Source organism: Martes martes (assembly GCF_963455335.1).
Source record: "Martes martes genome assembly, chromosome: X".
In the NCBI taxonomy this organism is placed as follows: Eukaryota; Metazoa; Chordata; class Mammalia; order Carnivora; family Mustelidae; genus Martes; species Martes martes.
This window is the reverse complement of record NC_137897.1, coordinates 116,825,275-116,839,387: the sequence shown is the minus strand read 5'-3', so window position 1 is coordinate 116,839,387 and position 14,113 is coordinate 116,825,275. Positions and strand designations below refer to the sequence as shown.

The following is a 14,113-nucleotide window of genomic DNA, read 5'->3' as shown; positions in this document are numbered from 1 at the left end:
AAGACCGCTGATTTCATTTGGGAGAGAGGAAGAGATTCCTTGCTGTGTTACCTTTCTTTCAGGAAGGCAGCCAACACACACAGGAGCAAGCATTTGGTGTCTCTAGTTGATCTGACCCATCTCCACACAATGGAAGGAAGAGGCAGCTGTGGTTCCCAGGTGGAGCACGCCAGTGGATTTCTCAACAGCTGCCCACCCTCCACGCCAGCCCTTAGGCCCCAGGAAAGATGACAGAGGGATTCCTGAGCTCTTCCAAAAGGAGCATAGAGGGGCACCTGCATGCCTCAGTCAGTCGGGCATCTGCCTTTTGGTTTCAGCTCAAGTTGTGTTCTCAGGGTCATGAGTTCGAGCCCCATGTCAGGCTCTGTGCTCAGCCTGAGTGGGCTTGAGATTCTCCCTCTCCCTCTCTGCCTCCCCTCTCTCATGTTCTCTGTCTCTTTCTAAAATAAATAAATCTTTTCGTAAAAATTAGCCAGTATATCGCCAATTCGGGTACTTTCGTCTCTGATCAGAGTATCATCTTGTGGGTAACAACGCTCATGGCCTGAAAATGTGGCATGCATATCCCCAACAGGTAAAATTGGTGGCCAGGTGAACTGGACAATAAACAACTCTGTCCTCTTTATTTTTCCTTGGGCTGCGCTGTCACAGAAGGTAACACAGCACGGGGAGTCTCAGGCAGAAGTGGGGTGAGTTCCTCACATTGGTAAGTGGGGGGAGGGGGGGACAGACTTCTCAATGGCACACAGATTATTCTTTTCCCTGGGAGGCAAGCCTGCATGCTTTTTTCATGGCCACACTGATCATCATTTATCATAATAATGAGCATCTCTACCTCTTGGCGGTTTCTAAGGGAATTAGGACAGGTATCATCATCCTGTTTCACAGACAAGGAATGGAGATTCAGAAATATGGAGTTCTCTGTCCAAACTGCAGAGTGACAAACAGCAGGGCTGGCCCTGGCACTCAGTGCCATGCCTCCCGTTCTTCACGTGCCACATTGCCTTGCCTTATGGCGCTAACAGCCAGAGATGGGAGACCCATTTTCCAGGCTAGGCTCTGGTGTTGCCTTTGGTTTAAGCACCTGCTCTGGGAGAGGTCACTGCCACCTCTTGCCATTCTTATGCACACATTCCCTCCCGTTAGGAAGAGGTCCTACAGCTTACCTTCTCTCAAGTCTCCCCTCCTCACTGCCCTCCACCCTCCCACATCTTGCCCCCTCATCAAAGGCTGCAACCCCCACAACCCTCTTCAACCTGTGTTGGCAAGGGAGGCAGCAGTGAAGTTGAAACTTGAAATCCCAGAGAGCAGAAAGCCTAAGATTTAGGGTAGGCTGCTTGAAGAGGGAGAGAATCCTAACAAAAGAGGGGAGTCTCAAAAGAAATACCAGGAAAGGTGCAAGGATGAAACAGAAGCTTGTGGAGATGACAAGACTAGCTTGGCCAGGGATGGGGAGAGGACAAGTGAGAAACGAGCCAGGAGGTATAAGCAGAAGGGTCTTGAAGTGGAATGAGAGGATTCCCCACCAGGATGCTCCCAGAAATAGCACAGTAATTACTTAAAACAGCTTAAGCAAATAGATTGCTTCATTATTAAAAGGCACAGGAATAAAGGTTTAAACTCACCCGCAAGATTTCTTCAACACAGCTTGGATCACTGGGAAGGCTTACCTAAAATAAAATAAACAAACAGAAATTAAGCATCATTTAGCTACTCTCAGAGAAGCTTGTTGTATCATATTTTACACGGTAGGAAAAACTGTAAAGAAAGGAAACAGAGCTATCAATGTGGGGTTTTCCCCTGTTAAGTACAAAGCTGAAAGTATCTGCTAGTGGCCAATTTTCTTTTGCCTTAATGAAGCAGGAAGACCATAGTGCAAGGTGCAGAAAGAGAGTGGCTTGTTCTGTCACCAATTTTCTGTGGGATGCTGGGCTGTCTCCCTCTACCCTCCCCATCAGCCAGGCTTTACTTTGCTCATCTATCCTAAGAAGAAGCTTGACTTCCTCATTTTTAAGGCCCATTGGACCCTCTGGTAGAGTTTAATATATTATTCATAATCACAGATTTTAAAAAGATGAGGCCTATAGGACATACTTCTATGATTGAATTAAGTTCTTTTTAAATTTAGGAGTCTAACCAGTTGCCTGCAATTTTTACCCAAAACACCAAGGCTCATACTCCTGTGTAAATTGCAGGCATGCCTTGGCACTGAGAAAGCATCTCACAAACATACAAAGTGAATCCCATGAGCTGTCCTTCCCAGCGTGACATCTTCATGATCAATCAAAATTCAAGCAACTTGCAGAAATGTCCCGAGGACTCACTGCAGGTCTGGCACATGGCTCTATCCTCCAGGGCCTCTATAATCAGTGAAAGCCAGAAGCCAGCACCAAACTGAGGCACCAGCCTGAAGGCAGTGACTGGCGAGGGATGTAGGCGTGGGACAACCCCTCGAAGAAAGGTCTGCCGGGCATGACATCACCTGTGTGAGTTGCAGGCATCCCCCAAACCTCTCTCTCTTCTTCATACCTTCCCCCTCTGCAGGACTGCACTTTGTTACTTCTGCTTCCCTCCAGTTCTGGCAAGGAGAACATTTGGTCTCCTTAAATCACTGCCTCAGAAGGTGAAATGTCAGTCCTCTAAAGACAGCACGGTCACAGAGACTATACATCCCAAATCTCTCACAGGGGCAATTAGGTAGGTGATAAGCCCCTAGTACTCCGATAGACTGAAGGATGAGCATGACTCTACTTGGGGAAATGGAAAATAGAATATGGCCCCAGTTTCCCTCAAATTTGCAAGAAAACATGTTACAACCATTAGCAAATCTTAATTCAGCATTAGAGTCACTGCTGTGGTGGTATTAATTTCAACTTACATTTTTTCAGTACCTTCTTCATGTAAAAGTCCCTGCTTCAGAAGCATAAAATCCCTTGTGGGGGAGGCAGGCTGAGAAAGAGTCTCCCATAAAGAAGGGACTATCCAGTATTTGGTTCCAGTTTACACCTGTTATCCTGGAGTCATTATTGACAGTATCTCCTTTTCCCCCTCACAAATGTCCCAGTTTGGATGATAAATTATATAGTCATGCTTTCCCAGCACAGTAATATTCTAATACTGGGTAGAAAGAACAGTAGAAGGAAAGGCAGGGAAAGAGGGCCAGGCATTACTTTCCAGAGGACCTTAAATGCAGGTCCCCAGTAGGGAACTATAAGTATGCTTTGGCCTAGCACAGTACATTCGTTCACTCAAAAACTTTTCTGAGGGCCGGGGACCATGCCTCCAGCCTTATGCTAGGCGTGGGTACCATGAAAATTAAAAGGAGACACAGCTTCCTCCCTCATGGAGTCTGTACACTCAAGAGAAAGGTAAATAGGAGGAATCGCATAGTTCATGTAGGACTGAAACTCTGTGTACCGCTCCCCAAGACCATCCCACAGGCACTAGTTGTGCAAAATTAAAGAGTCCGTGTCCAGGTAGATGTGGGGAATACTGCCATCCAACCCCTATGTGGAAATCCACGGTGCGAATTAAAGGCTCCAAGACATCTATCTAACTGTTTAATACATGTTCCCAACTTTCTTGACCACTGAATTCCGGGCTTTTTAGTTTTTGTGATTTGTTTGTTTGTTTGTTTCCCAATCATCAAATACCACCATTCCATGCAGAACGAGTGTTTGTGGAACATACACTGGGAGATGCCGGTCTAACACCCTGCAGTATTACGGAACTCAACGGATTAGTTTTTTTTTTTTTAAGATTTTATTTATTTATTCGAAAGATAGAGATCACAAGTAGATGGAGAGGCAGGCAGAGAGAGAGAGGAGGAAGCAGGCTCCCTGCTGAGCAGAGAGGCCGATGTGGGGCTCGATCCCAGGACGCTGGGAACATGACCTGAGCCGAAGGCAGAGGCTTTAATCCACTGAGCCACCCAGGCGCCCTCAATGGATTAGTTTTAACCACAGATACAATCTCATCCCATTGCTCAATGCTCTAGCAACTGTATTTTCCAAGACAATCCTTGAACTTCTAAGAAATAACCTTTACCAAAGGTCAAAATGATTCTAGCAGAATTAAATCTTCAATATCATCGTTGCATTCTGTGTGGGCCTCCTGGGCTAAAAATGTATGTCCCGCTCTCAGGAAAAGGTCCTTGCTGTTTTTGTTCCCACACAAAAACATAATGTTAATTTCCCAACCACAGAGAAAAACATACAAGCAATGTGCAGACACCACAAGAACACTTGCTTCTGGGTGTATAAGGAACTGGGTGGGAGTTCTGGCCCTACCACTCGGGAACAGGACTTGGTAACTTTACCTCTGTGAGTTCCAGTTTTCCCAACTGTAAAATAAAGTAGAATAAAATAAAATCACCATCATACTAATATATCCACTCTTTTCAAATCTCACAGGGTTTCTGTGAGCAGCATATGATATAAGTAAACGTGCTTTGTACCCCTTGTCCTGTTGTTCTCTTCACTGCTTTCTTACTAAGTTGAGTTTTCTTGTCTTTTCCAGGAAAGAACTGACTTACTCTCACCCCCTGCAAATATCATCCCTACACCTGGTATTATAAAGTATCTATTTCCTTATGGGGGAACTGCTGTCAAAATAGAAAGAGTTGTCAATTCTGGGGTTTTGCAGCAAATCTAACAATGACTTCTCGGGGTCGGTAGCACTCAGGATTGGGAAGGACTGCCGACAAGGGCAGTCAAATAAGTCTGTGTCCACACTGAGTGTTCAGATTGTTTTTCTTTTTAAGAAATCCCGGAATCCAGTATTGGCATGGAGTCACTAGTCCTGCAAACTTGTCTAGCCCTGCCCCACAGCTCTTTTCATCGCAAGACAACTACATTTGAGCGGCAAATCCTTTTCCCCCTGCGAGTGCTTTTGAATTAAGCAACGGAGCATTTCCTCTGCGCCTAGAATAGTGTTAGGCGTTGCAGGGGGGCAGTGATACAAACAGCTCTGAGACTTGGCCTCTTTCTCTTGGAGTTAAATGTCTGGATGCGATGGCAAAACAAACAATTAGAGACCCACTGGGACATACATTGTAAGGTAGTCATGACAAGGGTAATAGGATCGTATTTACCGCCCGACCGCCTATTCATCAGTTCTCCCATTTATTTCTTTAGACAACAAATCCTGATTGAGCTCACACTGTGCTCAGGATGGTGCCAAGGGGGAGGGTCTGAAGACACTGAAGACAACATAATTTCTGGCTTTGAGACTCCATGCAAACTGAGAAGACAAACATTTACATGGGAAACAGACAATACATAACAGGAGGTCTGATCAGGTGGCGGGAGAGGGTACCTACCGGGTTCACGGACAGAGTCATGTCCGACAGAAGCTCCCAGCTGCCGAGGTCCCCACTGTAGTCCTCACTCCACATGGGAGTGAGAGACCAAGGATCTGTCATGGCTGAAAAGTGGTGGAGCCACCTGAGGCCACTTCAGTCTCTGAGACCCCCTGCGGAGCTGCACGCCGGGTTGGGGGGGGGTCACTCTGCACACTGAAGACAGCTGCACTGAGGCAGGGGCTCAGCCCCGGAATTTTGCCCAGTGGCACTCTCTCTCTCTCCCTCACACACACACACACGCACGCACACACATGCACACGCCTCTCTCGCAGTACTTCTGGAGTCACTCGGACAGGTGGGAAAGGAGACTAAGAGAACTAGTGGTGACACGGGGATTAGAACTGCTGCCTGCGGAGTTGCCAAGCTGCTGCTTAATTCCCGAGCCACCTTCTCTTCTCTTTCAATCCACCCTTGAGCATTCAGATAGTCCACAAAGCGCAAGTTAACCACTCAGAGCTGCAGCGTCCTTTCCATCCCCCTCTCCGCCCCCTCCTCCCAGAGCAGAGAGCAGGCTGCGTGTGGCAGAGGCAAGCCTGTGCTCTCCCGCCTGGCCCCAGACGACCCTCTCGTGCTGGGCACGGATGTGATCCTCTGAGGGCCAGGGAAGGCAGGCACACGGCGGGCAGGTGGGGCGTTGATGGAGAGCCCTCCCAAGTGCCTACCCTCTTGGCACGTGACAGCGCAGTCTGCCACCCCATGTACCCACAGAGAGACCACGCACAGATCATCTGCCTGGTGATAAATACATATCTTAGGAAATAATGAGGGTACCTTTAAATCATCAAATATTCAATTAACTGCAGCAACAATAAATGAATTGCATAGGATGTTTTAATCATTCCAGAATTAATCAGTTTGGAGCATACTTCTTGGCGATTAGGGTAATACAAGATATCAAAAATACCCTGATTGTGGCATTGAGAGATATAAGCAGCAACTAGCACTAATAGAAAACATGGAGTTTAATGTAAAACATTAAAAGAATAACGATCATCACATGGTTAACCAGGGTGGGAGGCAGGGAGAGCTCAGTGCCTGTCTGTCAGTGTATTATTATTAAGGGACTGCAAGAGAAGGGTCATTCTTTTTTTTTTTTTTTCTTTCCCCCTAAAAGCACCCTGAGGTTGTCCCACCATATCTGGCAATCAAAGCCCATGATTCCAGGCATATTCCACCTTGACAAAGACTTCGTGAAGCAAAACTCAAAAATCACAGGTTTAATTGCCAGCGAATGCTTGCGTTCCCCTAACAAGTGCAAGTGACACAGAGTGTCACACTGCTAACACCAAACACCATGCCAACGGCCCAGTCAAACAATATGCATGACTGACATCCATGGCAGCTTCTGAACTAATTCCGTTTGTATTTTCATTAACAAATTGCCACATTTATCCCCATGATTGATTTATAGGACACAGAGTTCCCCTGACGTGGCATTACTAATAGAACGAAAAGTCAGGTTATGATATTGTATTACCAAATGAGTTTGCCGGCTTTTTAAAATTTTTAATCCCCACGGTCTGTCATTTATAAAAACAAGGGGCAGTAGCCTATGGAGTTCTGATCCCTTGATCTCCCTACCCGACCCAGGGAGTCCCGGGTCTCCAATTTGGAAAACTACAAACCCAGTTCCCATTAGGATCTGTCAGTCCCTTGCTTCCTGCCTCACCTTAACCTATTCCAATTCTAGCTGGTATTCATGAGGCCCTGATTAAACAGGAACAGTTAATATTACATAAGCTGCCAACAGAAGTCCTCAGGTAATAGGACTTTTTAATCAAAACAAAAAAAGATTTCACAACCGTTACATGGTACAGCTAAACAGCTCATCTTCCAGTTTCTTTTTAATACAGCTGAAGGCCTGGGTGCCCACAGATTTGGAGTTTACTTTCAAATACTGCTTCCGGCCCATTTTTAAGAGAGTCACATGGTCCAAAGACCCCATGTAAAATAAGTTAGTAGTCACTATTCCCTCTAAGACAGAAGAAACAAAAAGTAGAGCATAAAGATCAAAGGAATTTAATGTTCTTGCCATTTCGGGCCGGCTTTAAAAAAAAAAAAAAAAAGACCCTTTATGTAGAATCTTCCATGGCATCAAAACTAAAAAGGCAGTGAGTGCAATTACATTTTATTTATTTGAGCAAATAAATGAGATAATTTACTATATTTTCTGGGGGCATCAAGAGGTAGTGAAAAGAATACACTCTTTGAAGCTGGACCAACTTGGATTTTAATCCCAGCTTTGATACTTAATTTGTTTTGTGGACTGGGGCAAGGTACTTGAACTTCTCTGCGTTTGTTTCCCTGCCTGGTTCTCTGTTTCCCTGTCTATAGGAGGGGAATACAAGGTACACTCCTAGGGTGGTTATGGGGCTGAGATGTACATCGTAAGCTCCCTCCCCAACTTCTATCCCAAGTCACCTCTAAGGCTTGTGGCTAGGCATTGTCACATCGAGACTTAGAACCACTAAGGGCACAGTTTGGTCCCCTTGTAAACTAGCCCCCAAGACATCCCGTGCAGGTAACTAATTATGAAAAGCCTATCCAGGGGCCCAATGTATAAGGAGTCTCGGGCTGCTGCTCCATCTGGTGGCTCTCCCTGAAGACGACAAAGGAGGCTGGAGAGGGAACTTGAGGAGGTAAGACAACAGAGAGACAAGGGGGAGTAGGGGTGGAAGGAGTGGGGGAAGGGCGGGTGATGTGCTTCATTATGAGGACATCTTGTCCCTGATTACATTAGGCATGGGCAAGGGCGGGATGCATATGCAGAAAGGCCCATCATCAGCTGAGAGGACCTAATGGCAGATGGAATTTCAAGTGAAGAGTACTTAATTCAGTGAGCTCTGAATAGCCATTAGCTCACTGTTCATTTATTTGGTGTAATAACTAGTTTCTATAGAAGAGTGAGCTATAAATGGGGAGCAGGGTTATAGTCTTAAAGAAAAATAAGGTACACATCTAGAAAGATTGCCCTAAGAAACCAAGAGCCTATCTGGAAGTGCCTGGCCGCCCACCCCTCATTCCTCTGGTCACCTAGGCTGGACAGTGAGGTCATTCCGACTGCTGCTACTGTGTCTCTGCCACCCAGGTGCCCCAGGGCCTGACCCCCTGCTTACACATTCTCAAGGCTTTGTGCATAGATTCCTTAATTGTGCTGCTCACACTTAAAGTATATCCTCCTACTTCTCTTTGCCAGCCTCCCAGTCTGACCCACCTTGCTTGCCCCTTCCTACCTGTGCTCCTAGCCTTCTGCCGGCTCTTGGTTCTTGCCCTAAAACCCACGGATCTTCTAGCCATGGTCCCTTCCTTTTAACATTTCTAGGCATGCAACAGACCCCTCAGGGCCTACAGGATACCCAGTGCTGTCTTGTCTGGGGTGGTAGGGCACTGTAACCAAGAACTGTTTAAAATTAAGATCTCGATCCCACTAAAGCCCTTCTTGCTGCACTGCCTGCCATTTATGCTAATGGTTGAATTGTGGGCAGGGCCTAAATCTCTTATGGTAAAAGAGGAAACTGTAAAACTACAGATGGACAAACTGGAGAGATGTCAGGCAACTTCTGAGCTCTGTCAACGGCTGCTGTTAACAAGACCAACATGCATGATCTAAGCGTGTCAAGGAGTGCTGAGAAGCAAGTTCATTTCTGAATTTTATCATTTAAAGAAGAAATTTAGAGTTTTTAGAGTGTCCATATACTCCTACCCACTCCACAATCACAGCAGATTCTCAAAATGTACAGCAGCTAAGCCCCGCCAGGCAGCCATATCGCTTTCAGCTAACTATGATCTTATAAAGAAGTGGAAGAAAGACATACTGACAGGAAACAGTTTAAGTGTGCAAGTTCTACTACTAATTAGCTGTTTGGTTTGGGACAATTCACTTCCTCACTCTCCAGCCTCCATGACAAAGGCAAGGGGATATATCACAAGTTCCTAATGTTTTGTACCTCACATAGCTTTACAAAAATAATCAGAGATCTACATAAGATAACCAACTTTTTCGTTTGCCATGAAGGGCCATAATGAAAACAATATCCAAAAGGTAGGAAGTGTACAATCTCCAAATACATGACAGATTCTTCAAGATCTATGACAGCAAACTTATACTGACATCAAACATACTCACACACACCACTGTTCTTATAGTTCACATTTTGCCACAGAATAACCTTCGTCTCAGACACGTTGCCAGATGAGATGATCTCTTGGGTATCTTTTAGATTTTGTAATTTTATTCACCTTCTATTTTATTCTGTTATACTAAATACATTTTATTCTACGTTGCAGTAGACTTCTCAACATTCAATTCTCTATCTCCTATCCATGGACTATTCTCTCCATGGAGCACGAATGTTAATTGTCAAATCCCAGATAGACTTTCTCTTTTCCTGCTGATGCTTTTGAAATGCATGGGAGAGGCAAATTAATTTTTAGACCAATCAATACCAGAATAATTAAGAAGGCAACCCTTAATACAACAAGTCACACAGAACACACAGCACACACATCCTGTGGGCCTTACCTGTGAAACCGATCTCCCACCTTAGTCGTCCGAAGATGAACCTGAACACCACTGACAAAAAACCATCTGCAGTGTCTTTTGCTAGGAGTCCACCTTCCCTACAGCGTAACATGTGATCTATCACGTGCCATGTATTCCAAAGGCAAACATAAGTTCTTAGGAGGGGCTGGAGGGGGGAGGCGGGAGGAATATCAGGTAGCACAGTGTCCCAGAAGACTGGAGAAGAAAGCGTTTCAAAGAGCAAGTGGCCATTAAGTAAGATAAGAATGCAGACTTGGCGGTTGAGTTTGGCAAGGTCTAGGTCATGGGCAACCCTGGTCAGAGCTGTTTCAGTGACACACTGTGAGCGTGAAGCTGACTGGAGTGTGTTGAGGAGGGAGTGGGAGGATGGGAGTAGAGAGTGAATAATCGATTTCTCCTGTGAAAGGGAATGGACAAATGGGGGGAGAGGAAGTTGTGATGTGGGCCAGGTCAAGGTTTTTTCTTTGTTGTTTTTTTTTTTTTAAGAGGGATGATATTAAGGCGTTTTATATACCAGTGGGTGGAGGAGAAAAAAGTGTTGCAAAAGAGAGAGTGGATGGTTATAAAAGCGAAGTCCTTGAGAAGGAGAGAGCGCATTGGGACTCAATTGGAGAGGACAGCCTGAAATAGGAGCATGGACACTTCTGGATGCTGCTTCCATTGTAAGAGGAGGGAAGGCAGAGTGTTTAGATACATAAGCAGTTGGGTTGGAGCAATTAAAGACGGGAAGATGCAGCAGTACTTGTCTGATTGTATCTATTCTGCTCCTTGCAGTGGTGGCAAGGTCATCAGCTAAGAATGGGGGGTGCCTGTTGGGAATGCAAAGAGAAAGGAAAGGCGGGAAATAGTTGTCTTGGAGGACAGGAATGTGGATTTGCTAGGGAACTCTAACAGAACTATCTGGCAATTGTCAAAGGGAAAGAGAGAAAGAGCTAGCTAGCTACACAGAAAACACAGGAGACACTGCTCATATCTCGAATATGAAGATAAAGGAAGGAGGAGGCGGGGGAAAGGGGAGAGCTGCAAGCCAAGTAGCTCCGGTGATTTAGGAGGAGGTGACACTCTGTTCCCCACTATTAGTACTGCCCTTTCCAACACTGATTAGCTAATTACCCACAGTTCACAGTTCTCCAACTGCTCTAATCTGCGAGAGGCTTCATTCTGCATGAAACAAGCCGAGAGCCCAGGAGCAGGAGTAATGATTTTCTGGGACCCCACAGTGGCGAAGCCCATAATATTACTCAGAAGGCCAGATGAAATTAAGCCCAGGGCCAAATATGGCCACAGTGCTTGAGGATCTCCTCTCGGGGGCTAAATTAATTCAACTCTGTCTCTAGGGAAGCAGAGAACCCAATTAACCCATACCCTCCTGGGAGAGATCATTCTTAGACAACACTGGAAGGGCAAGTTTCCCAATTGTGTAAAGATGGGCTGTTTTAAATATTTTGCATTTAAGCAAATATTTATCACATGATGGTTAGTATGAAATATTTCAAAATGCAATTATCTTTCATAATATACCTGGGACTCACACGTTCTTCAAAAGGATTTATGGTTTTTAAAGATACAAGGACTTCCTCACTGGGGCAAAAAAATGAAGGAGGAGCTCAGGTTTTTCTGGTAGCTTCTGAAGACGTTGCCACAGGCCGTCTTATCGGGTCTTCAATTAAGTGTTGTAACCTCATTTATAAAAGAACCTTTTAAATACCTATCTTTGGCTCATAGTGCCTGAAAAACTTGTGCAAAATGAAGGTCTTTCCTTGGCATTCACAACCCCTCACCCTAAAGGAGCCACTTCAGTCTTCTTCTAAGTACATAGCTAATGATTTAAATGTCTGCTTCAAAACGAGAAACCCAGATTTCAGTTGGATTTTCTTCTAGCCAGATTTTTCCTTAAAGCCATGTAAGTGGAACAGGCTTTGTAAATTTGCAAGTGGCTCCACTTTCAGACTAACCTCTAATGAACTTGGTGCCTTCTTGACTCTATAAACCCTGCACTTACGATCGTCTTAATTGTCAGCGGATGACACGGTGGTTCCACAAATGAAGTTACAGTTGCTCTTCTCCCACAGTGATAAGCCCAAAGAACAAGCCGCATGCATGGGGACTGAATCCTCTCCAGATCTCCTATTATTTATAACTCTAATTAAAACAATTTTATCTATTAATGCCAAGTGACACTGCTAAATATATTCAAGGAAGTTCACATTTTTTTCTATACTTCTGAAATCTCTTAGATCTGCGCCCACTTACACGTGGTTTCTTTGCTCGCTAAAATGAAGCGATAGCTAAGAATAACTCACTTCCCTTAGATTTATAAATCTCATTAATTAATTCTACTTCTCCAGTGGTATAGAGACCAAACTCAAATGCAAGATCTAATTAAAGAGAAGTAAAAAAAAAATGTTAAGAAACAACACTGAGATTGAAACACAGAAGTAACTGTTTAGCCCCAAATTAACGAGGCGCTATGCTAAGCAAGCATGTCCATTAATCCCTAATGAGGATTTTAAACACATTAAAACTTCCTAATACAAAATGTTTGCCTTCCTTTTATCCAATAACAAATAAGCCAATAATTTTCTGGCTCTAAATGACACTATTAACTGTCACGGCATGTTTTATTTGACAAACCCTCCATTCAAATACTGTAAAACCAATTAATTTGCCTGCTGTGAAATGTGTTTCTTGATAGCTTTCATGCGACTTTTTTTCTCCTCAAAGAAATGTAAATAGGAGGTCAATGTAGGTGCCTGATTTTGCTTTAAAAAATATGCCATGGCAGCTATAGGTTGTCTACCTGGTTTGCAATTCAAATGAATTGAAAGACAACCTCCATTTTCTGGTCACAATTACAAATTGGTCTCCTGATAAGTAAACTGTGTCAGAGTAATAGTTTGATTACCAGGAAGATGGTCTCATATTTGAGAACAGAGAGTTGGCAAAATTACCCTATTGTTTGATTATAAATAATGACTTGCAATCCTGGCCCTTATCCTTCCTGCTTTGTTAGGTGAACTGACACTGGGGCCTGTCTCCGGCTCCATCCAGGCTTCCCCCCAAGTGCACCTGCACGTGTGCCCAGGAAACTGCTCCTGAATGCGGACTTAAGTCCTGATACTTTTATTTGAAAACACCACAACTGGTCACAGTTTTTTGTTGGCAGAAAAATCAATAGAACAAATACAAGAAGTTCCTGTTTCTTAAACTTCCCCTGGGCCTTACTTAGTATCTCCAGTTAGCTTGAGAGATGGCCTCAAGGCACCATCTTCCCAGCATTTATGGGACACTCTGAAACATTTGGCTCATGGAGGGGCATGATGCTTTTCCAGAATATTAGTCTGCAAACACAGACACTTGATACAGCGTCATAAAGAAGGGGTCTGTGGCATTAAGCGTGGGCCTGCTCTGTGGTACATCTTGAGCCCACTGCATCATACCCTGAAGACCAAAGAGGGAGTGATGTTGGAGGACCATGGCTTATGGAGCCTAGTGCTTTATACCAATCAACGTGGACAGCGTATGCATGGCACCAATAATCTTTGCTTGCCTCACATCTGCATGAAAACCCAGGACTGGTTACTTTTCAGCTGTGAAAGTCTGCAAGATAAACAGGCACCTGGCAGGTGTTTATAATTCCACATACAACTACAACACATTACCGATACAAATAAAATACACTCAGTGAGATAACCACACTTACTCCTGAATCAGTGCGTTGGAGTACTTCCAAACTTGGGAGTTTAGAAAAACTCTGTTCACATTAAGAAAACTGTCCCGAATGGAAAATATACATTGCATCCCCACTCTGCACAGTGCACTACATGAAGCATTATGGGAAATTCAGTAAAATGCAGCAGATGATAAAAGACTAAATGTCCACAGGGAACATCTACTCCACATGAACATACAGGACCTGCGTACCTAAAACAGTGACGACAAAGCATGTATTTTCAGATCCCTGAATCAGGCACACGGGAGGAAGATTTTTCTTTGAGTGAGTATGAGAGTATGAGGATGGCATGCATTGGATGACCAGATATGTGAATTTCCAGAATATCTAATATGGGAAGAATGAGAGTGATTATTTCACGTCAGTACTATCCTAGAAATCTAGACTTTGTGGCAATCCTGCTTAAAAACAAACAAACAAACAAACAAACAAACAGATGTGGGATGCCTGGCTGGCTCAGTAGGTGGAGCCTGCG

At 44.5% G+C, this 14,113-nt stretch overlaps 1 protein-coding gene across 6 annotated transcripts in view; it reads right to left on the bottom strand.

The window, feature by feature from the left end:
- AFF2 (ALF transcription elongation factor 2) overlaps positions 1–14,113 on the bottom strand; it is a gene marked incomplete at its 5' end in the record, with an annotated part of 456,929 nt that overhangs the window by 169,298 nt on the left and 273,518 nt on the right. For all 6 annotated transcript variants that reach the window (XM_080795304.1, XM_080795306.1, XM_080795307.1 and 3 more), the window contains one exon: positions 1,626–1,670. In XM_080795304.1, the coding sequence (XP_080651430.1) occupies positions 1,626–1,670 (45 nt within the window). The remainder of the gene's footprint in view (positions 1–1,625; positions 1,671–14,113) is intronic.